Raw genomic sequence first — 23027 nt, forward strand, 5'->3', positions numbered from 1 at the left:
TTCTACATAAAATAAAAATTATAAAAAAAATATACAGAAACTTTTTGTTTGTGGCTGTTGACACCTGATTGGTCTTAGACGAAGATTTTACTTTATGCACTAGAGCATAAAAAGTAATTTTTCATCACACTTGCTCGTAAACAGTGTCGTAACATGCAGGCTACCTTGGTTGCAACCCCCCAAATAAAACCCTCGACCTTAATGTGCTTTTCATGAAACCCGTGGTCGGTAAATGAGCCAGTGCCCGTACTAATTTTCTTGTCATGAAGCCCAAGGTCGGTAAATGAGTGTGATACTGCATGGCGTGCAGGAGCGCGGCGCGCGCACGTCGGGCACATGTTGCGTGGGGTGGGGCGGCGCGGAGGCTGGCGCTGCCAAGAGCGTAGTCAGCGGTATCGGCAATTTTTGAAAAAATATTAGTTTTTTTTGCAAATATACAATTTTACTCGCAAATGTGATGAAAAACATTGTATGTCGCACGGGCGGTACTAGAATTACGAACATCGGCTCATTAAAGCCCTCTCTTCGACTTCGGGCTTCTAATAGACTCTCATTCGTAATTCCTTGTTTACCGCCCTTAAGACACAATGTACTATTATGTCGCCTAGATCTAGCATAAATACCAACTTTACGAGCATGAGAAGTGAAAAAGATATAACGATTATAATTTTACGATAGTATCATTATCGATATTATTTAGGTAGAGTCGATAAGTGAGAAGTCACTTTGACAGATCAAAAATGCCGTGACAATTTCGAGCTCTGCAAATGATAACCGCATACATTGGCGTATCAAGGGATTTTGTCTAAGGGGGCAACCCTCCACCTTCTCAGTCTATCTATTTATTCTTGTTAATCATCAAATATTTGTACGCGATGGAATTAGGATGCCGTGGACAGCATTAATGGACACTCTGACGACATCTCACTAAAAGGTACCCCACTCACAAACTGGTGCTCACTCGTGGCAAGAAAGTAGCGACATTAATATAAGTGCCTAAAGGTACAGAGATGTTTCTGGATGTTAAACTACATACGAAAATAAGCCTTTGAGCATTTAGTTCTGGCGCTCTACTACTCTAGGCGGTTAATTAAGGTAAACTAGAGTCAGGGTAGGTGTCTAATTGTCTGCGAACAAGTGCCATGTGTGTATGGTCCCTGGAGGCCTCAAGTCCATGTCGTCGCTGCGCACCATCCGCTCGCTACAAGCTGCCCTGCGATATCAAACTGCACTAATGACACCACGTAGCGTATGCTATTTTATTGTTATAATATAATCTCAGAATAATAACTAAAGCAATAGAAACCTTGCTAAAATAAAAACTCTGTAACCGCTCTCTTATTCACATTTAGGAATACGACGTATACGAGAGTAAGTGCGACAAAAACCCCTCATGGTTGTACGATACATAAAAGTTTGTATTTTTTTGTTTGACAGCTGTCACTTCACATGACAGCTGACACTCTGTCGTCCTACGTTCTCTCTGCTACACGCATTGTGTGGAGCAGGGCAATTTGTATTTTTTACACAATATACTTTCCTATGTGCGAGGCTATATTGGGGTTTTATTTAATCCCCTTCGCCCGCTACATAAGAAATTGGTCCTTCGCCAATAATAATTGTGGCCTATCGAAGGCAAACTGCAAGTGCTATTTTATTATTTCGGAATGAGTCACAAGTTAAAATGTCAACTTGGTTGGGTGTACTGCCGTTTCGGCAAAATATTTTTCGCCAGATTTCACTTCCTAAAATACTTATCGCATTAGTTTCATTTCCCAGACGAATCTTTAGCATATTAACATTTCGCATTTTATTCATTTGGTCAAATTATCATGTGGCTTAATTTTACATAGTCAAGTTTTATTATTACAAACGTTTATTAAGCAAACGTTTTCTTTTGGCTAAAATTATATTTCCGCAAAGGTCCCTCGTCGAAATCCACTCTGTATATCGCATTGCCTGGCCATTATGAATATTATATCGCCTTAGGCTTTACTCCAAGTTTACTACAAGTGATGACAATGTAAATAAATATTTAATATATAAAATGTTTTATTTAGACATTATTTTTGTTTGTTGATCTATTTTTAAATTATTGTTCATCGCAACTTGCACCTTACTAATAGTCAACAAATTGTAAATATTTAAACAGCTTGCATAATATTGTCATGGTCTACTATAAATTGCAACAATTTTCATATTTTAAAATACACAAGTTTATGTACCTTGTTATTTTATTTATAATGATATAACACCACTAGTTTATCTAGGACCTAGATTCTAGGGCATTGATCGAACTAAATGGCGTCGTAAATCAAAGACTGACTTGCGCAAATCTGTAAATGTTCGCCCTGTGATGTAACGCGATGATAATGAAGGATTTTTTTTTACCCACATATCGCGTAATATTATAAAATTATTGCGTAAGTATTATGACAACACCTAAGACTTCTAGTTTAAAAACTTAGTGTTATTTTATTTGACGTAATAATTTGCTTCTTTAACCTTTATATGAATGACAAAGTGAAAAATATACAATACAAGAATACAGATATCATGCTTGAGGTTTAAAACCGGTTACAAAGGTAGAAACCTCTTGAGTACTTAACTTCCTGTCGAAAACAAAGTCAGATTACAATACGTTGCATAGAGGCAGCGATCGGTCGGACATTCCCGATCGTGTACTAGCTAACATTTTTTTTTTATTAAAGCAAAGGAAGTGTGCTGTCATAGTTTTATTAATTTACGGGTAGTTTTATATTGAAAATGTTTTTACTACTCATTGCTATAATAATCTTCACGTATATTGTGCACTATAAGATGGGAAGGAAGAAGCTAGTCGAACTGTCTAAGAAACTGCCAAGCGACTTGCCAGCATTACCTATTCTTGGACACGCCTACTTATTTACAGGGACTGATGAAGGTAAATTGATTATAGTTATTTGTGCAACAAGAGATCAAAGTTGTTTTTTGCTGCGAGTGTTGAATTTCAGTCCCGAGTAAGCGAAGGATTTTACAATACGGTATTTTAATATTTTTTATACGTTTTATAAGTTAAAAGTACACAATGCCTGTTATCGAATAGAAAAACTATTTTCAAGCTACCTTTACAAATAACAAAGTTATAAAGATTTGAAATTCAAGATTAGACAATGAAAGACATACTGGCATGTGACGTCACACGCCAGTACCGCCATACTTGCTGCATAGAGAAAAGCGTTTGAGAAAGAAACAGGTATATAGATTTTTCAAAAAATCACTATAAATCCAATTTTCAACCGATTTAAATTTTCTCTTCGCTAAATACTATCTGTATATCTATATTTTCATAAGAATATTAAGATATGGCAAAATCAGGAGTTGTCAAATACCGTATTGAATCTTGAGCGTAGCGAGTGATTCTAGGTTAGAATCCTGAGATAAGCGAGGGATTCAAACACATGATATGCAAAAAAAATTTGGTCTCGTGTGACACATACAACTTTTCACCTCAGCAGCGAGAACATAATTTAAAGGTTAGAATTTTTATTCTAATCCACGTATACCAATTTACAAAACAAACACAAAAAATTAAAATATAACCAGATTATTAAGAAAGAAATATAATAATCACATTTCAAACCTTTACAAAAAAAATATACGTCCAGCACTATTACATCTTTCAAAGTCACCAGAAAGTTAAGAATGCCAGACAATGATCAAAAGTCTCCGGTAAGTTATCGTAGTATTGATTTGATTCTATCTCTTGCTTTTTTACGTTGAGTGAAAGTGACAGATCCAAGTGCAGTTCAAGCATTTGGAATTCAATGAGTAGACTCAGCACTGTCCTCGGCATTTAAAAAAAACATTAAAAAGTTTTTTTCACCTCAGCACCTCAAACAGGCAGGTTTTGCTATGAGAAATCAGTGAGCAAAATCGCATTTTGCTCACTCCGTGAGCCAAAGTAACTTTTTAATTATTTTTTTTAAATGCTGAGTACAGTGTTGGGTCTACTCACTGAATTCCAAATATTTGAACTTTACTTTGATCTGTCATTTCACTTCAACTCGAAAAAAGCAAGAGATAGGATCAAATTTGTCGATTACAAACTTAAATTAAATTTTTGGTATTAAAAATATATCGAAATATTTCCAAAATGTAAAATTTCCCGATCTTTTAATAAAGTATGCAACCTCGTTGCACGAAAGCCGCTTCTCTTGTTTTTTTTTTTATAAAAGACTTCCGTGTACGGCCTCTACAGTATAATTATTATGTGTTAAATTGAATGATTTTTTAACAAATCTATTTACGTTTATGTAATAGAAATCTTAATAAAAATCATATTTAAAGGTTTAATTGTTCAACCTTTTCAATTACCCCGAGATGAGGCTTTTTGCAGTATTAAAAAATAAAATAAGTGTGACATTAGTACAAGAAGTTAAGATTGCATATTATGAGTATGCGATTTGTATTGTAGCTACTGGACTCTTTTTATGGTTTTAAATGTAATTATTATATTTGATAATAATCGGATTCTATTTAAAAAAAATGTGTTTGTTTTGTAAACAGGTAGGTATATGTGGTTTTATTCTTATGTTACATTTAAATTATGTTCTCGCTGCTGAGGTGAAAAATTGTATGTGTCACACGAGACCAAAGTTTTTTTGCATCTCGTGTATTTCAATCCCTTGCTGATCTCAGGATTCTAACCTAGAATCACTAGCTGACGCCCGTGATTCAATTATAGAATCCTTCGCTTACTCGGGATTCAAAATCAACACTCGCAACAAAAAACAACTTTGCTCTCTTGTTGCACAAATAACTATTGTCTCACGGAGTGAGCAAAATGCAATTTGGCTCACTGATTTCTCATAGCAAAACATGCCTGTTTGAGGTGCTGAGGTGAAAAAATAATTTTTATTTTTCGTTATCTAAGACACCCTATGAGGAGATGGCGGCCTTTCGGAGCTCTATGGAGATTTCTCAAAAAGAGGACTTCTCAAAATGGGGATATCAGCTCATAATGTGGAGTTCGCAAAACATGAATTTCTCAAAATGGGGAGTTGGAAAACCATGGAGTGCTCCGAAAGGGATGGTGCCCTATGGTGCGGATGATTTGGATCGTTTTCGGTCAAACTGGCTAGATTCGGCCATTCACTTTTGGCAAAACTATTTCGCTACTGTCAATCAAACTGATTATTTAATATTAAACAATTTGTCGAAACTGATAATTGACAATTGTCAATTTGACTAAATGAAATCCTGGAAATAATTTTGGTAGTTATTTTGCTGGAAATAAACAAAACTGTTGAATAACTGATACAATACAGTATTTGAATATTTTGCATATGTTTTTTAAATTAAAAATATACAATGCCTGTTATCAAATAGAAAAACAATTTTTAAGCTACCTTTACAAATAACAAAGTTATAAAGGTTTGAAATTCAAGATAAGACAGAGAAAGACATACTGGCATGTGACGTCACACGCCAGTACCGCCATACTTGCTGCGAAAAGCGTTTGAGAAAGAGACAGGTATTTAGATTTTTCAAAAAATCACTATAAATCCAATTTTCAACCGATTTAAATTTTCTCTTCGCTAAACACAATCTGTATATCTATATTTTCATAATAATATTAAGATATGACAAAATCAGAAGTTGTCAAATACCGTATTTTGTGCCACTACTTAAAAATAAACTGTTTTGTTAATAGGTACTACTAAATTAGTTTGATCACAATCAAATAAAAACTGATTAATAACAAGTGAACTTTTCTACTAAACTGGTTTTAGCTACTAGTAGGCCTTAGTTTTGTAGTCACTCAAGTTATATTGCAAGCACCAAATTTTTTTGTTACTGTTAGCAAATTTTTTTTTCAGAGAATTTCTCTTTCAGTGAACAGTTTTTTAGTACGATATGAATACGTGTATGTAGTTTAAATTACAATACAAATACTGTCAACGAAAATCAGAGTTGGAAAATAACTTGTAGGAGATGAAAGATAAATGAAGATGATGAAGGTTAAAGTCATAAGTAACCCGTTTATGGTGTAATTGGTACCTACTTAAATATATACTATGAAGTATATAGAGGGAAGGAGTATAATCTCTCTGTATGCGAAATTTTCCATCGAAAGATGTTAAATACACGGCGCTACAGCGGCAACGTGGTAAATTTTAAAGGAAGCTTTACTAATAACGATAAAAATGGTAAAATCACTCAATAATTTTATCACATCAACTATTTTAAAAAACAGGGAAATAGTTTACAAGTCCTTCATTAGTTTATTTTTTATTTTCTTAATACTCTCAGTGTGAACCTCGTGTACTCGTAGGTACTGTGCTATTTTGTGCTAGCAAAAAAAAACATTGGTATTTGAATGTGTTAGGGTGAAAAAAGATAGGTGGGTAGAAAAATGCAGTCAGTAAACTGAACTTATCAAATGAGCATGAAGAGATTATTAGCCTTCCTCAGTGCTGCTTGACAAAGAGGTAAAAACACGCAAAAAAAGGATGACACGGCAGTTGCGTTCGATTTAGCCGGGCAAATACAACACAACTACGAACAACTTCACCTTCTTCTTCTCTTTTAAAATATGGCTTTTCTGTCCTAATTAATAGGACAATTTCGCCAGTGTCAAAGTATACTCTCTTTGAGAGGGACGTTGTACGGTGGTTGTAGTTTTTGCAACTTGATAGTAAAATTCCAGAAACCACGTGGACACAACTTGCGCATTAAAAAATGTCAGACACGAGAGAAATATAGAATTTTGTGATCACTGTTCACTGTTAAGGTAAATCGCCGCATAAAACACTATCAAAATTATACTTCAACTAGCCAAAGAAACAGAAATAGCAAAATTAGATATTGTCTACATCCGCCATGTTCGAATGCTACAAATCGAATCCTACGAACAACTACGAAGTGCAAAATTCGAGCTTCGTTTTTTGCCGTCCCGCTGACGTTGATATTATTTATGTACGATACGAATTGCGATTTTCGAATTCAGTAGTAAGACTCCAGATACCATGGCAAATAATCATAGTTTGTACAGCATATTCAACGGTATTGATTTTCTTGTCGTTCTGATTTGTAGAACATTCTAGAGTGCTCAGAACATCGACAAATATAACATGTCTCTTTTTTACAGATACCATGAAATCCATACAGAAAAGTGGCAAGATTGCATTGAAGCACGGAGGCCTAGCAACCTTCTGGATGGCCAATCAACTTTACTTGGGTATGATTCAACTTAAAGCCAAAAATAAGCAACTTCAAAAAAAATGTTTACCTCTTCACCGCTAGAGTCATCCAGTCGTGACAGATGGAATGCCTCAGCCTCACACGCCACGGTCACGATCCCGGGATAATAATGGTAATGAAAAGTGAAAGGTAAAATCCAATAACAAATGCTCAGCTTTTTTTCCTTTGGCAATTTAGTTACACTTTATTTAAGGCTTAAAAAGTAATTTAAACAAAATGAGGTATACATACATCTAACTTCTTTTGATAATAACATCAGACACTTCTGTTTGTAGACTATAATTTGTAATTTTTTTGAACTCAAAAAACAAAAAAAACTTTTTTAACCTCTTTTTAACCCATAACAAACACGTTATTCTACTTATTCTATAGAGATTGAAGTGAAAGACCAGACACTTTTGTTTTAATGTTTTGACTTATTTATTAGTATTGCGAAAATAAAATCTAAGAAATAATAATACATCCAATGGATGCATCTCCCAGCCTACTTCTCAGTTCGTTGCATAGATATGCAGAAACTGAGAACCTCGTTCGGGCTCGATGGATGTCGAAAGAGTCATAAATAAAATTAAATAGGGTATTTCTATGTTTACGTTTTAGAAACATGCCTCAAACATAGGGCTGCCATCTCTAATCAAACAGATTATACTCCCGAAAATACCAGGATTCGTTAAAATTAATCTCGAAAATTTCGGGACCAAAATATGACCGGGATGCCGGGATCTCGAAACTCGGTCATCGCACCCTCTATCTACACAATTACATGACCAACATTCAACTTTTAATTAATCATTCTGCAATGGAATTAAAAATTACTCGTAAGTTGATTGAGTTGATGTTGCTGGTTTTTCTGTGGCGTACAGAGCACGTCACTTCGTTTTGTTTTGTAGCGGTGAAGAGGTTAACAAAATCAAAATCATTATACCGAATTAAATTTACTTGAAACCGGCCAAGTGCATGTGGGGCTCGCGCATCGCGAGGATTCTTGGTTCAAAGCTTGTGTCTTTTGATTGCAATCCTTAAAAAATCACTGTATTAAACACTTTACTAGTACAATACAATACGTACAATACAATAACTCTTTATTGCACACCAACATATAGTAAGCAGTACAGAAAACATCAGTCGAACCAACGAATCATTGAATTAAAATTTCAAATTTCAAATCAGAAACCAAATGTGTAATACAAAAGAGTTAACAGCCAGCACACAACCGGCCAGTAAAAACGCTTGGAAAATGAATGAAAAGTTTGCAACACGAAACACTCATGCAGCGATGTAATGCTCATACTCAAGACAAGGCTTGCACCTTATTCTCGCACCGTCCCAGCAGTGCCAAGCCGACACATTAGTACTTATTTGATATCAATTTCAATTTGATTATTTGATACCTCTGCGAACAATGAATATGTGAACGATCGTGAACGTTGCCATAATTATCATCGCTTATCTCCAGTTGTTGGTCAAAACGTACGCGCATTGTTGATTATCTTACTGGTACAAGGTCCCACTAAGACTGAACAGCTAAACTCCGTGATACTACTGTGTAATTAATAAATTATTTTATACAGTTGTAGCTGATCCTGCTGCCAGTGAAGTTTTGCTGAAAAACTGCCTTGAGAAAGACAACAACTCAATGAGATTCTTGCAGTTTTTGGTCGGAAACGGAAGCATTTATTCATCAGGTTGGTTCAATATATCTACCAAAATAATACATTTTTGAAATCCTGGAAATAATTAAAACAATTCTTAAATATTATGTTTTGTTATGGCGGATATTTTAAAGAAAATACAAAAAAAAATTGAAAGAGAATCATTTTAATAAAAGAGTCCGCAGTTTTAATTTCCCAGGTAACAATTTAACCCTTAGGGGTTAAATTTCCAAGAACCCGTTAGGTACTCGCTTGCATGATTAAAGAAAGCTCTGCGTAAAATTTCAAACTCCTAGTCCAGTAGATTGAGAGAGCGTTGTTTACATGTGAGTCAGTTAGTCAGTCACTCAGCCTACTTATTTTTATATCCAGACTATCCTAGTAGTATTCTTTTATCGCTATCCCACGGGAACCATGCAATTTTCCGGGACAAAACTATACTATGTCCTTTCCGGGGACTCAAACTATCTGTATACCGAATTTCATCTAAATCAGTTCAGCGGTTTAGACGTGATTGAGTAACAAGCGTCCAAACATCTTCACAAACTTTCACATACATAGCAGGACAGGATTTTCAAAGTGCACCTGTTCCAATTTTGTAAACACCTTTGTTCAATACACGATAGAATTTATCTATCTATATACATAAAAGGCAAAACTGACTCACTGGGTTATACATCAACGCACAGCCCAAACCGCTGGACATAGAAACTTGAAATTTGGTACAGGGGTTCCTATCATGATGTAAATGAGCACTAAGAAAGGATATTTCGAAATAACCACGAGATAGGGAATAAATGGGACTTATGTTTTCTTTTCAAAATGACCCTATTTCCATAACTATAATTATTAGAAACTTCAAAATTGTCATGCAAGTAGGTAATACTAACAGCTAAAACAGTTTTTAGGATTTATCCAAATTCCCACGGGATAGGGAATAAATGGGATTTATATTTTCGCTTCAAAGTGGGCCTAACTATAATATGATGTTGCAACCAGGGTCGTTTGCTGATGAAGGAACTCCTCAAGGGCTCAAAGTCAAAGTCAAAGTCAAAATATCTTTATTCAATTTGGGCTGATAGCACAGATACGAAATTACGAAATTTTACATGTACGTTCATTGAACTGTCATACTTAATTACTTTACACGCCAGCGACCTTAATGATAGCTACTTTTATGCATAAAATGTGTGTTCATGCAGTTCCTCCACCTCCACATTGTAAGAACACACACAAATCACACAAATCCATCTATCACCACCACCACATTACACTGGTGCGTTTTGAACTCGACCAAAGCTCATCTTCAGAGCAACACAACCGTTCAGCATGCTACAGTACGTGTCGAGGTGGAGGAACTGCATGAAGACACATTTCTTGCATAAACGTATCATAAGGTCGCGGGTAAGCAAACTAATTATTTTAGTTCATTGATATAGACCTATGCAAAGTAACGCCTGATTCAATAAATTATGTACGTTCAGGTTTGATGTACACATCACTTGAGAGACTAAAATATACTTATAGCTAAAGATATTAAAAGAAAATAAACATTAAATACCCTCCCTACGCCAAACCAATAAACTCATTACGTAACACAATTTATTTATAATTACCTAACCCTACCTGAACAGTACTGACTGTAGTAGTGCAGTAATGACTGGCTGACTGACAGACAACGCATAGCTAAAACTACTGATGCATAGACTTGAAATTTGGCTAAGATGGACCAAAAATAATACATACAGAAGTGCACTTTGACAGACTACTTGAAAAAAATAATCCTTAGAATAAAAATAAGTGATTTCAATTTCGGGGCAGATTTTCAAAATTCTTTCAATAATACAACAATAATCTCTCATTGACAATTAAAAATATTAAAATAGATCATAAAATAAATCATTTATCGGGACATAATCCTAGGTATATCGTGTATGAAGTCGCGGGCAAAAGGAACGCGTAGTACCTACTCTAACGTTTTCTAAAATTCCACCCCTGAATCAGCGAAACAGGGTTTCAAAGTCGGTACGATTTAATTTAGGTAATTACGTATGTAGGTTGATTTTTGAATTCCATAATTTGCACCATATGTCTAAAACAGCGTCTGTCTGTATTTTTATTTCCATGTAATCCTCCAAAAAATCAATCAAAACACGAATCGCAGAAAGCGGGCAAAATCTAGTAGGATTATAAGATCAAAAATTAAAAGCATGTTTTTTTTACTTTCTAGTTTCAATTTGGCGTCCTCGCCGCAAACTCCTAGCTCCAACATTCAATACCAAAAAGCTAAACCGATTCGTGGATGTATTCGCGAAACAGAGTGCGATAATGGTGGAGCAGCTTCGACCCTCGGTTGGCAAAGGCACCATTTCCGTGTGGAAATATCTAACTACGTATACCTTCGATTCCGTGTGTGGTAAGCATACCCTGTTATCAGTGTTACAGATGCATTGAAACTGTATAACAAGTTTCCCTACAGTAATCAGACGGAGGCGACTAGACGGAGCATTCGTGCGGGGCGTGAGGGGTGAGACGCGGGTGGGAGGAGCCCCAGCTGCATACTTCGCCGTTCTTAGTAGCTTGGGACAAGTCTTCTAAGATCGCGTTTTTTTTACATTTCAATTTACAATAAAATTTATTATGGTGTATACGACATGTACTGCGAGTGCGTGCAAATCTTAATCTCGCATAAATAAGGAACTAAGATTTCATCTATTTATGTAATTATATTTATTTATTTTTTATTGAATTAAATTCAATAACGGGAACTTTAAGTCCGTTAAGTCTAGAAACCGAAAGTATTTGTCGGATACTAATCTATGAAAGTATATTTTGTAGAAAAAAAGTTTTTTATTTCAAAAATAGTATAATTTTAATACTTCTTACCCCTAGTAAGTATGCCACCCCTAATTCATTTTGTTTTATATAATTTCGCAATACCAATATGTACCGATTCGTACACTTTAAATTTTAAATTTGTGACAACCCTTCCTTACTTGCGTAAATACCTCAGGCTGCAGTATCGCTCAACTTCAAAGGCGTCGGCCTACTGTAGAGAAAACTTGTTATACTGTGAAATTGGTATCTAATAGCGCCTACAGACTCACGCGAGAAGTCTCGGCGAGAAGTCTTGCCGAGAAATTGCGCGAGAACCGAGAAGGCATCTACACTCATGCGACCTTCTCATTCGCATTCTCGATCGTTATCCGGAATGGACGACAATGGAATGGACAACAATTTATTAAATTGTTTATGGCTAATGGACTTCTGTAAAATAACAAATTGATATTTTATTCCGATAGGCTTCAAAAATATCTGTCAATAATTCTCCTTCGGTCTTTTATAAATTAGTACCTTGGTTGAAATATCCTATTAATTTCCTAGAGACAACTCTTGGAGTACAAATGAATGCCCAAAGCCAACCAAACCATCCATTCTTGGAAGCCTTCGATGAGATCGCAGAACTAATGTCCAGAAGGATGGTGCGACCCTGGCTGCATCCAGACTGGCTGTACCGGATCCTCCCTCACTATCAGCGGGCTGAAAGATGCAGGCGGCTGATATATGACTTCGTAGATAACGTAAGAATATTTAATAATCCTACATTTTTAGGGTTCCGGACCCAAAATGGCAAAAACGGAACCCTTATATTTTCGTCAAGTCCGTCTGTCTATCTGTCTGTCTGTCCGTCTGTTTGAAGACCGTAGTAAGTGTTTTAATTGTGTTATAACGCACATAATATTACTTGATTTTAATGAAGAAATACGAATATGCGTCGAGAAACTTACTTTATATTTACAGCTGTTTCGCCCATTATATTATGTAAGGAATGCTGCTAAGGAAACATGCAGCTCGTGTAATCTTCGATTTATTGCGGCAATCTTATGATAATGAAATGATACTTATTATTAAATGTACCATCAGCCAAATAAGTGGTCTATCAATTTTTAAAGAAGTTCCTGTCAAATGAATATGTCGCTAAAGTCGAAAATTGAAGTTGACAGACACGTCTATTGGCATTATTGTTTTATGCCATGCAAACGATTATCAACTTTAGGGTGGTAGACCACATATTTGGCTGATGGTACATGTAGAGTTTGGATGAAATTGTTCCAGTCTCAAATTGGCTATGAAATATGATTCACCTATTAGTCGGTTAAAGTCAAAATAACATCGGAATCTTTAAATGTCGCCTTTTTTCAGGTTATTAAACTAAAACGTCAGGAGATGGAAGCTAAGCAGCGAGAAGCAAATTATCTTCCTAAGTCAGGTAATGAGACTAGCATCTCATTCAAAGGAACCAAAGGTTAAAACTTTCACATAAAACAGAATAAGTTTGAAAGGTCGGAAAAACATTGGATAAACTCGCGTAAGCGTCTTGCTTGAGGGTCTCTCAACATGTAATTCATATTTTATAGTCACTGTAGAAACTTTTCACTTTAAATATCGCGTTGACGTATCTGCCAAAGAAACCACTATGGAAAAGATTCATTTCTAACAGTGGTAAGTACGCAATTTAGTTTTTTCGACTATCATACTTACAACAATTCAAAAATCGATAAGGTCAACCGGGGCTTATGCGTCACAACACTTTAAACAGCACATTTATCAGATTATAACAAACACATAACTTATGATAGAAGCTAGCATATTTTATATAATTTCATATTTTAGTGCCTTTTAATGGCATTTTTAATAACTTCTACGTGTAAATTACGTTTCTGTATTATGTTGTACGCTAAATTCAAGCCTTAATTTAGGGTAATTAGTTGAACAAAAATATTCGGGACTATAGCGTTTGTTATAGACGCATTAGCACCTCCCTAGATTCCAGGGGTACCAAATAATTTTATCTCCTAATAGGTTCGAGTATTTTTTAGGGTTCCGTACCTCAGAAGGCAAAAACGGAACCCTTATAGGATCACTTTTTGTCCGTCTGTCTGTCTGTTTGTCAAGACTCTTTTTCTCCGGGACGCGTGGAGTTATCAAGCTGAAATTTATATCAAATACTGAGGTCTACTGTCCCTTGTAGTTGCGAAAAATAAAATTTCTAAGCCAACGCAATCAAAATATGCAGCCGTTTTTGCTGCAAATTTCCGCAAATTTTTGAAACTCGCAATGGAATCAAAACCTACAGGGTACTTCCCGTGAACTCAGAATCTTGAAATTTGGTATGAAGGTAGCTATTATGACACAACCAACTAGAAAAGTCTGAAAATCTTGATTTTTTATGTCTGTCAGTAACTATCAATGTCCAATATAATCTGACCCCACACATACATTTTGCTTAAGAGTAGGGCTCTGCATACACTGGATGTATTAAATCACTCGGAAAAAGCGAGAAATATCTTCAAAACACGTTTCCCGTTTACTTACAAATATGTACGGAACATTCGCATTTGCCCGGTTTTTACATCTCTGCGCCGAAAATTGTATATTGAATCAACAAATAAACAAAAGAAAATGGTCCGGGTAAAATTACAAACGGTGCTGCTCGCCAGTTTTGTTAGCTTGAACTTGGCTTGACACGCCACCGCGTGTCTAGATTCAACCCCTCCAAAAATATGCCCACTTTAAAGGAGGAATTTTCCCACATTACCAAATTATCCATCGCAATCCGTTCATTGGATTAGTTTTAACGTGATGCTGATAAAAACAAACCGACAAGCAGACATGAATCGGAAACAGCAATTTTTGGGTTCTTTTTTTTACAAACTAAGTTTTCTAGATATGTATGTAGGTATTGTAGGTACAGATTACAAATTTATTCCTTTATTAGACATATGTACAGTTAGATTTATAGCTATAATATTATCCTAAAATAAAAGGTTTCGGACCTGAGAAAATGTAGCTATTGCGTCTATTGTAACACCAACAGGACGCACGCAATAGCCCCGAAGCTAAAACATAACTAACAAATTTTAAATTGCATATTAACTGCAAATTTTAAGCTAATTACATAAATTAATCAAAACAACATGAATGAATTAACAAAAGTACTTACGGTTCAGAAACATCGATTCACTGAAAGACACTGGGATTTTGTTAGGTACGATACGAATGCACGTGTTGGCACACAAGAAGAGTCGAAATGAAATGACTTATTAAAGATGGCGGATTACTTTAAAGCCTTTAAAAAAATGGCGTGAGTAGTTCTAAAGGATGATTTTGTTATGATAATTGGAATGGACGCATTAGCCCCGTAGACGACATAGCCCTGGTTGAGCTTATATTGATGACCAAATAATACTTTTACAGATTCCTATCTCGGCTTCCAATCCCTGTTAGAAATGCTTTTGGAAACATCTCTCAAAGTGAAAGGGTTCACTGACCTAGAATTGAGAGAAGAGACATTGGTCATGAGCGCAGCTGGGACTGACACGTCTGCCGTTGGCGCATCTTTCGCTCTCGTCATGCTTTCCCGACACCCAGAAGTTCAGGAGAAAGTGTTTGAAGAGTAAGTATTGTTCTTTTCTTGTCCCTGCATCTTCTTTCAATCGTAAAGGTTGCCTTAAAATATTTTTTCCGGAAGAGATGTGGGCGTCTGTCGCATATTTCAATTTTCTTTATCTTTTCACCTATTTCTTTCTTTACATAGTGTTCAATCCATACTTATTACTAATTTAATAATTATATAATTATAATTATAAAATAATTATAATACTATAAATACTCTGTCTGTCTGTCTGTTACGCTTTCACGCCTAAACCGCTGAACCGATTGTGATGAAATTTAGTAAAGGGATAGAATAGACCTTAGGAAAGAACATAGGCTATCTTTTATCGCGAAAAAGAGGCTTTAAGGGGTTGAAATAGGGAATAAAAGTTTATATGATGGAAGTTAGTCGCTGTCGAAGATAAAACCATGAAACTGTTTGTGATTTTTTGGAAATTCGACCTTCGAGGGGATTAAATAGGGGATGAAAGTTTATATGGAAGGTCGTCATTATCGAAGATAAATCGATGATTTTTTATAAAACTTGCCATTTCGGTACATATTAGTACGCGCGTTTTTTTTAATTCTTCCTGTGAAGGGGTGAAATAGGTGATGAATGTTTGTATGGAAAATCGTCATTGTATTGTATTGTATTGTAAAACTCTTTATTGTACGTAAAAACACATGAAATAACAGAACACAGGATAATAAGATGTACAAAGACGAACTTATTGTCGAAGATAAATCGATGGTTCTTTATGAAACTTGGCATTTGGGCACGTGATAAAAGATAAATAGATATTTGTTAGCGAGTTTTTTTTTTAATTCTCCCTGTGATGGGTGAAATAGGGGATGAAAATTTATATGGAAGATCATCATTGTCGAAGATAAATCGATGGTTCTTTATAAAAGTTGGCATTTGGCACAGATATTTCTTCAAGCTTTTTTGAAAAATTTACCTGCGAGGATATGAAATAGGGGATGAATGTTTATATGGAACATCGTCATTATTATTATATATAGTAGGTATTTATACAAAATTCCAAGTTTCTAGGACAGCTGGAAGTAGGTACCCTATAACTTTTTCTGTTAAGACGATTTATAAATAAATAAAAATAAATAAAAAGACATTTATTGCCACCTTAAAAAAAATACAATGATCATAACAGAAACACACCAAATAAAATGAAAATTTAGAACTACACAATGTCCAAAAAGGTAGGAAAAATAATAATAATAATTTAAAGAACAAAAGTCAAAAATAAAAACAACAGACACGTTACAAATATGTGGCAATAGATAGGTGGTTATATGGAAACGCCTTTTTAATGACTGAGCTTTTGACTTAGAACTTTGATTGTTTCACAGATTTCGAAACTATTGACCTGAGTTTAGGTTTTTAATTTCAACTCGATACCTACCGATACTCCGCGCGTTTATGAGATAAAGGGTCTTGACAGACAGACGGACGAACGGACAGCTAAGTGATCCTATAAGGGTTCCATTTTTACCTTTTAAAGTACAGAACCCTAAAACACATTTGTTCTATTTAATTGAAAATATGGGGATGAAAGTTCGTAAGGAATTCCAAACAAATTTACCATAAGTATATTTATCGGAAATATGTGTAGCTATACTTAGTAAGAATGCCGTCTTAATTATAATCCTACCCTCCTAACTTACAAAAAAGGACGTAACGAAGAATTAGTCCTTTTGTGTTGGCAGGGTAGAATACACGTCGTATTTCTAAAATGTGGCTACCCCCATAATATGTATGTTTTACCAAAGAATGGAAAAACAAAAAAAAAATATATTTATAGCAACGTATTAAAATATGTTATTTTCAGTAAACCGTAGAAGTTTCGATGTGCTATTATTGGCAGAATAGGTATCCTAAATAAATTTAATACTTCCCAAAGTTACTATTCCACGCGGACGAAGTCGCGGGCAAGAGCTAACTGTAACTTATATTCTAAGCGTCATGTATTGTACCTTAATATTTTTTTACGGGCATATATTTGTTACACGCACATCTAGCTTTTGCCAATGAAGCATGCGTATTTCAAAGAAGCAAGATAACACAATTAATTATACATATAATTAATGCTATATATATTTATGTTTTTAATAGACTCCACGAAGTTCTAGAATACGGCGACAAAGCTGTCACAGCAGCTGATCTGCCAAGACTCAAATACTTGGATGCTGTAGTAAAGGAGACATTAAGACTGTACCCGCCGGTTCCAATCATCGTCAGATTGGCTACCAGCGACACAGAACTACGTAAGTACTTAGTAGTTTATACAATAGTTTAGTCTACACAAAACCAGATTGATCGTTGATTCAGTGTAAAATAAATGTAGTTTTATTTTATCTGATGACCTTTATTTAAAATATTATTATGTATCTTGATTGCTGTTATACGAAAATAAATTAGTCCATTTGGATCCTATGAAACTGATATTATGTTAAACGAATGTTATACTATTTAAGAGTTATACCTTATAAAATTATACTTTTTGTTGTTATAGCCAACGTTCATTATATCTTTTGAATATTATTAATCTGTGGGCACGACAGTGCCCCCACCAAAACGAAAAAAAAGAAGGCGGCGCACATCCTACCTTTTCTCGAACCATTTCGTCGTATTTTCAAACCCTCATAACATCGTCCCAGTTTTGATACCAGAGAGCCCAAGTTCACAGCATAACATTTGGTTAGGAAACTTATTAACACACCAAGTTTCGTTGATCTAGCTTTTATACTTTAGATTTTATTGATACCCAAAATACGTCAATTTAGTTACTCACTCACTTATCAAAATCTAGGGTACTTTCCAATGTCCTAGAAAGCTAAAATTTGGCATGAAGTCTAGTTTTTACATACAAAGAATGAAAAAATTAAGAAATCTGAAGCTTTTACCCTCCCTTCCTATAGGGCTATAGGTAAAGGGTCCTTCCTATAAAGGGTCAAGTCTGCAAATGGTGCAGTGCAAGGTGCAAGTCTGTATACAGAACTAGTAAACTATCATGTCTTAGAAAGTTAAAATTCGGTATGAAGTGTATGATTTACATACAAAGATCAGAATAATTAATAAATATATAACTTTCGCCCTTCTACCCCTATAAAAGGGGGTGCAAGTCTGTAAACATTACTAGTAAAACTAGAAATACAAACTGAGACATGGATGCACAGAAAAACCAGAAAAAGGGACCTGCGCTGGGAATCGAACCCAGGTCCTGAGCTCCATGCTGCGTGCTATAACCCCTATACCACCGCTGGACAGGAGTCTAGACACGAATTTCTCTTATGCACACATATCTCAGGTTGCTTTTTTCTACTACGCTACTTAAGCAGCAGCACTAGCGACATCTATGTTTCGCTCTCATCGAGAGACGTCACATTCTTTTTGGAACTAACCGCTCACTCAGACAAGAGATGTCGCTACTAAACAATCAAATTATGATTGGTTTTTTTGGAGTCTTTTTGTATTTTTTACTTCAACTCCATATTCGTTACTTTTACGTTACTCCATTTTCGTTCCATTTCACCATATGAATTACGATGAGCTTAAATAGCCTTAGTAACTGCGCTAAAGTAATTGAAATTCAACCCGTGAAGTACTTGTTATTGAGTAGTCGCTCCATTGGTCAAATTTGGTCTTCATCATTAGTTCCACTTCACCAAAAAATTATTTTCAAAAGCAAATGCACGAGTTACTCCTAAATATATCGAAATTACCATAGGCGTTCCCATAATATTTGAAGAGTTCCCTCGATTTCATCATCAGATCCTGATTTGGTGCATATGGGATCTAATTGAAAGCATTCCTAGACGAACGAAATAAAAAAATTCTAATCGGTTCATATATGACGGAGTTCTGAGGTAACATAAAAAAAAACCAACAGAATTGATAACCTCCTTTTTTTGAAGTCGGTTAAAAACCAATCATAATAGTAAAACTAAGGATACTGCCCAACGTCCTAGAAATCTGAAATTTGGTATGAAGCTTAGGATTTACATAAAAATAACAGCGAATTTAAGAAATCTATACTTTTACCCACCAACCCCTTTTAATGGGGGTGCAGGCTTGCTTTACGAGTAAAAGTAGTAAAGTTATATATATTATAGGTTATATACTTCCCGAACTACAATATTTGCTACGCGGGCTAAAGAGAGCACCTTTTAAAAAGATCTGAGATCCCACCAAAAACATTGCATGTAAAAATGGCGACAAGACTCACAAGCTCACAACGCTTAATATTAATAATGGTCGACTCGACCATTTTGTGATTTTGCGATAGAGCTTAGAGCTATGAAACTGCCAGGCTTAAGGGGCTTGACTTTTCCTTTTATCTGATATTTTTTTACAGCGAAAGCGTTGTGAGCTTGTGAGTCTTAGCCGCCATTTTTGCATGATTTTTTTTTGGTTGTATGATATTGTGTAGGTAAGTATAAAGTATAGTTATTAGACATCCGTTACCCGCCGAATTTGTGCGATTCCAGAATCTGGGGTAATAATTCCTGAGGGAACAAGTATATTGCTGAACATATGGGCCATTCACCGGGACCCGCGCTACTGGGGCCCAGACGCAGACATCTTCAAGCCGGAGCGCTTTTTTGAACCCCTGACGCATCCAGCTCAGTTTATGCCCTTCAGTTATGGCTTGAGGAACTGCCTTGGTAATTATTTTCTTTTATTTATCTATTAATATTAAGCTCGTTTTTAATTATTTTACTTTTGTTTGATGGGTATTTCGATTGCAATATCAGGTTATCAAATTCAGATTTTCAAATGACACTGACACTGCTGATTAGCTGCTGAATTAGGCAATGAAATCGTACTTGTATCGTCAGATCTGGTATTTTGAAAATAATATTAAGAAAAGCTAGTAAGTTATAACAAGACTGTACTGTAGGAACTAGGCTGTATACCGCTGGCAGATGGTAAAACTGACCACCTGGCACGCTAGATTGATATAATGATAGTATTTTTGTATTGTATGATTCTAGAATTTGATTTTAAAAGAGATTGACAGCGGTATACATCCAGAGTGCTCCCGACAGCCTGAGCGGCTGGATCTATCTCTGTAAAAGTATTTTTAAGCTCTCAATACAATAAAAGCAAAGTACAGAAGAATTATAATTTTTATTTGAACTGAGTTTAAAGTCACGCGCGTAGATCCCCTTTACCTAAGCTCTTACCAAGTTACAGTCCCCAAAGTACCTTTAAAAGTGCCTATTCTTTTTTTAACACTGCCGACTAGTGAAATGTATTATTCTGTAATTTTTTCAGGTTATCTTTACGCCATGATGTCAATGAAAACCGTTCTAGCAACATTTCTACGGCAATACCGAGTTTTGCCACCAGCGGGCGCTGACCCAAAGACCCTAAAAGAGCCCATTAGAGTTAAGTACGAGATTATGATGAAAGCAGTTGATAAATTCCAGTTACAAATAGAACCCAGGACGCCGCAGGTCACGAGAACAATAGGATGATTTAGACTACGAATAAGACATAGAGCGAACTATAATATAATACTACTAGGAATAGAAGCTTGAAAGTACAGGGCTTCCTTTTATCATGTAGGAGAACACTAAGGCACAAAGCAAAAAAAAGCAAAAGGACTGCTTTTTTGTCAAAGTTTAATCCCTTAGGAAGTGCAATAAGGATTGAAGTGTGCTGGGAATTGAAACTGCTGAAGCTATTCATGTAAAATTTTAAGTTTAAGTCCTTTAGCGCCATTGATCGTTTTTAGAAAATCAACCCCGTAGTTACAACGATGGATGGAAATGAAGGAAAAACGCTAAAGCTGTAGATCTCGAATGTCAGGTCTTGTCTACTATTATGGCGTTTTCTCTTGTATCAGTCCGTAATGGGGTGAAATAAGAAATGAAAATTTACTGCGGCAGTTTCGTAGCTAAGGGATTCAGTTTTCCTAATTTCTGCGTGGACAAAGTAGCAGGCAAAAGCTAATTGTACATAAACATGTAAATATTAGGTTTAATTAATGCTAACTATTGTAAGTAATTTAAGCTGCATAAAAAATCTAGTCTAGACAGTTTCTCACGTTGAATATATTCTTATTTTTACATGCACTGTATTTCGCCTACTAAAGTGCATCACCATGACCGTGAACGCCTCGGTAGGTACAGACGCAACGAGAAAATTGATGTCTTCACTCACGGGTTCAAACGCATTCATAATGTTTGTCTTTATCCATCACTTTGTCTTGCATGTGCTAAACAGAGACAAAACATACATTTATTTATTTGTAACTTTTATAAACACGTGGGCTCAAATTACGCAAGTTAATTATGTAATATGTAAGTTTTTATATAAATAGCTACTTATTGATCAATAAATCTTCTTGTATTGAATTTGTTATTTTTTTTCCAATTAACTCGTTTCCACCTGTAAATAGACACTATACTTCATCCCCTCTCCCCAGAAGTGGGAGAAAAATGGACATTTCACAGTCAATAACATCATCTTTTACCATTTTTCATGCATATTGCATTAACCAATAGGTGAAAACACCACACTGTTGAATTTTTACAGTGAACTAAAAGAATTTCCTTGCTCACCCGCGACCTTACGATAGCTAAGCTTATGCAAATATGCGTGTTTATGCAGTGCCTCCACCTCCACACTGTAAGAACACACACAAATCACACAAACTCATCTATCACCACCACCACACTACACTGACGCGTTTCACTTGTAATGACTGCAGTAAAGTATAATGTTGGTCAGACAGGTCGCAGTTTTAATGCTAGATTTAAAGAGCATGTTTCGGCATATTGGAATGAGCATCCTGATAAGTCGAATTTTGCCAAACATTTGTTGGAATTAAATCATTCTTTATCGGACTCAGATTCGTATAAAGTGTTACATTATTGTGGCAAGGGGTTTCGTATACCCCATACTGTTGTATCTAATTATCTCCATGCATGCTAACATCGAACGTATTATTTAATAAATTACGTAATTATTTAATGGCATAAGTCAAGTGGTCAATTATTCTTTTTCATACATATCTGTCATCTAGGTTTTTATTTAAGAGATTTTACTATTTTTAGTTAAAAAATCAGTGGAACTTGGCACATTTTTATAGCATGTATTTGCTGGAATTTATTTTTCAATTAATGGTGTATTAGTAGTTATTTTACACGAATTTTTAACCTTTTCGCCACCACGTCAAATACAAAAGTCATCACCTATACGCCAGACTTCTATATTGCAATGCCTAAAATTGAACCTTAACACAATTGAACGAAGGTTGCTTTTGATTTTAAATAACCCCAATTATACCTTATGATGTTTATAAAACCACGATGTCTTTAAAAAATACAAACAGTACAGGCTATGACGAAATAAATACTTTGATTCTAAAAGAAGTTAGTTGCCAAATTGCAATACCATTATGCCACATACCTATGCTTTGCAACTGGAGTTTATCCGAGTAAGCTAAAGCTAGCAATCGTTAAATCTCTACATTAAAAAGTTGGGAAAGACATAGTTTCAAACTATCGTCCTATTATCTGTGTTCTCTAAAATCTTTGAGAAAATAATATATGATTAAATTTATAATTTCTTAGACAAATATCAAATCTTAGTTAAAGAACAAAAGGGGTTTCGCAAACACACCTCAATCAACATAGCAATCTACGAACTAGTTAAAAGAGCTACAA

At 35.3% G+C, this 23027-nt stretch overlaps 1 protein-coding gene across 2 annotated transcripts; it reads left to right on the plus strand.

Moving 5' to 3' along the window:
* The first annotated feature begins 2622 nt into the window (after positions 1 to 2622).
* LOC141433277 (cytochrome P450 4d2-like) lies at positions 2623 to 21713 on the plus strand. 2 transcript variants are annotated; one of them, XM_074095245.1, is made up of 10 exons: positions 2623 to 2923; positions 7133 to 7222; positions 8817 to 8930; positions 11128 to 11313; positions 12282 to 12478; positions 13101 to 13203; positions 15156 to 15354; positions 17464 to 17615; positions 19839 to 20015; positions 20629 to 21713. In XM_074095245.1, the coding sequence occupies exons 1-10, from the start codon at positions 2767 to 2769 to the stop codon at positions 20829 to 20831; spliced, it is 1578 nt and encodes a 525-aa protein (XP_073951346.1). In that variant the 5' UTR covers positions 2623 to 2766; the 3' UTR covers positions 20832 to 21713. The 2 variants fall into 2 exon arrangements, with proteins under 2 accessions (XP_073951346.1, XP_073951347.1); XM_074095246.1 differs by having other exon boundaries at positions 13101 to 13167.
* The last annotated feature ends 1314 nt before the right edge of the window (positions 21714 to 23027 follow it).

This window comes from Choristoneura fumiferana, chromosome 12, assembly GCF_025370935.1.
Source record: "Choristoneura fumiferana chromosome 12, NRCan_CFum_1, whole genome shotgun sequence".
NCBI lineage: Eukaryota > Metazoa > Arthropoda > Insecta > Lepidoptera > Tortricidae > Choristoneura > Choristoneura fumiferana.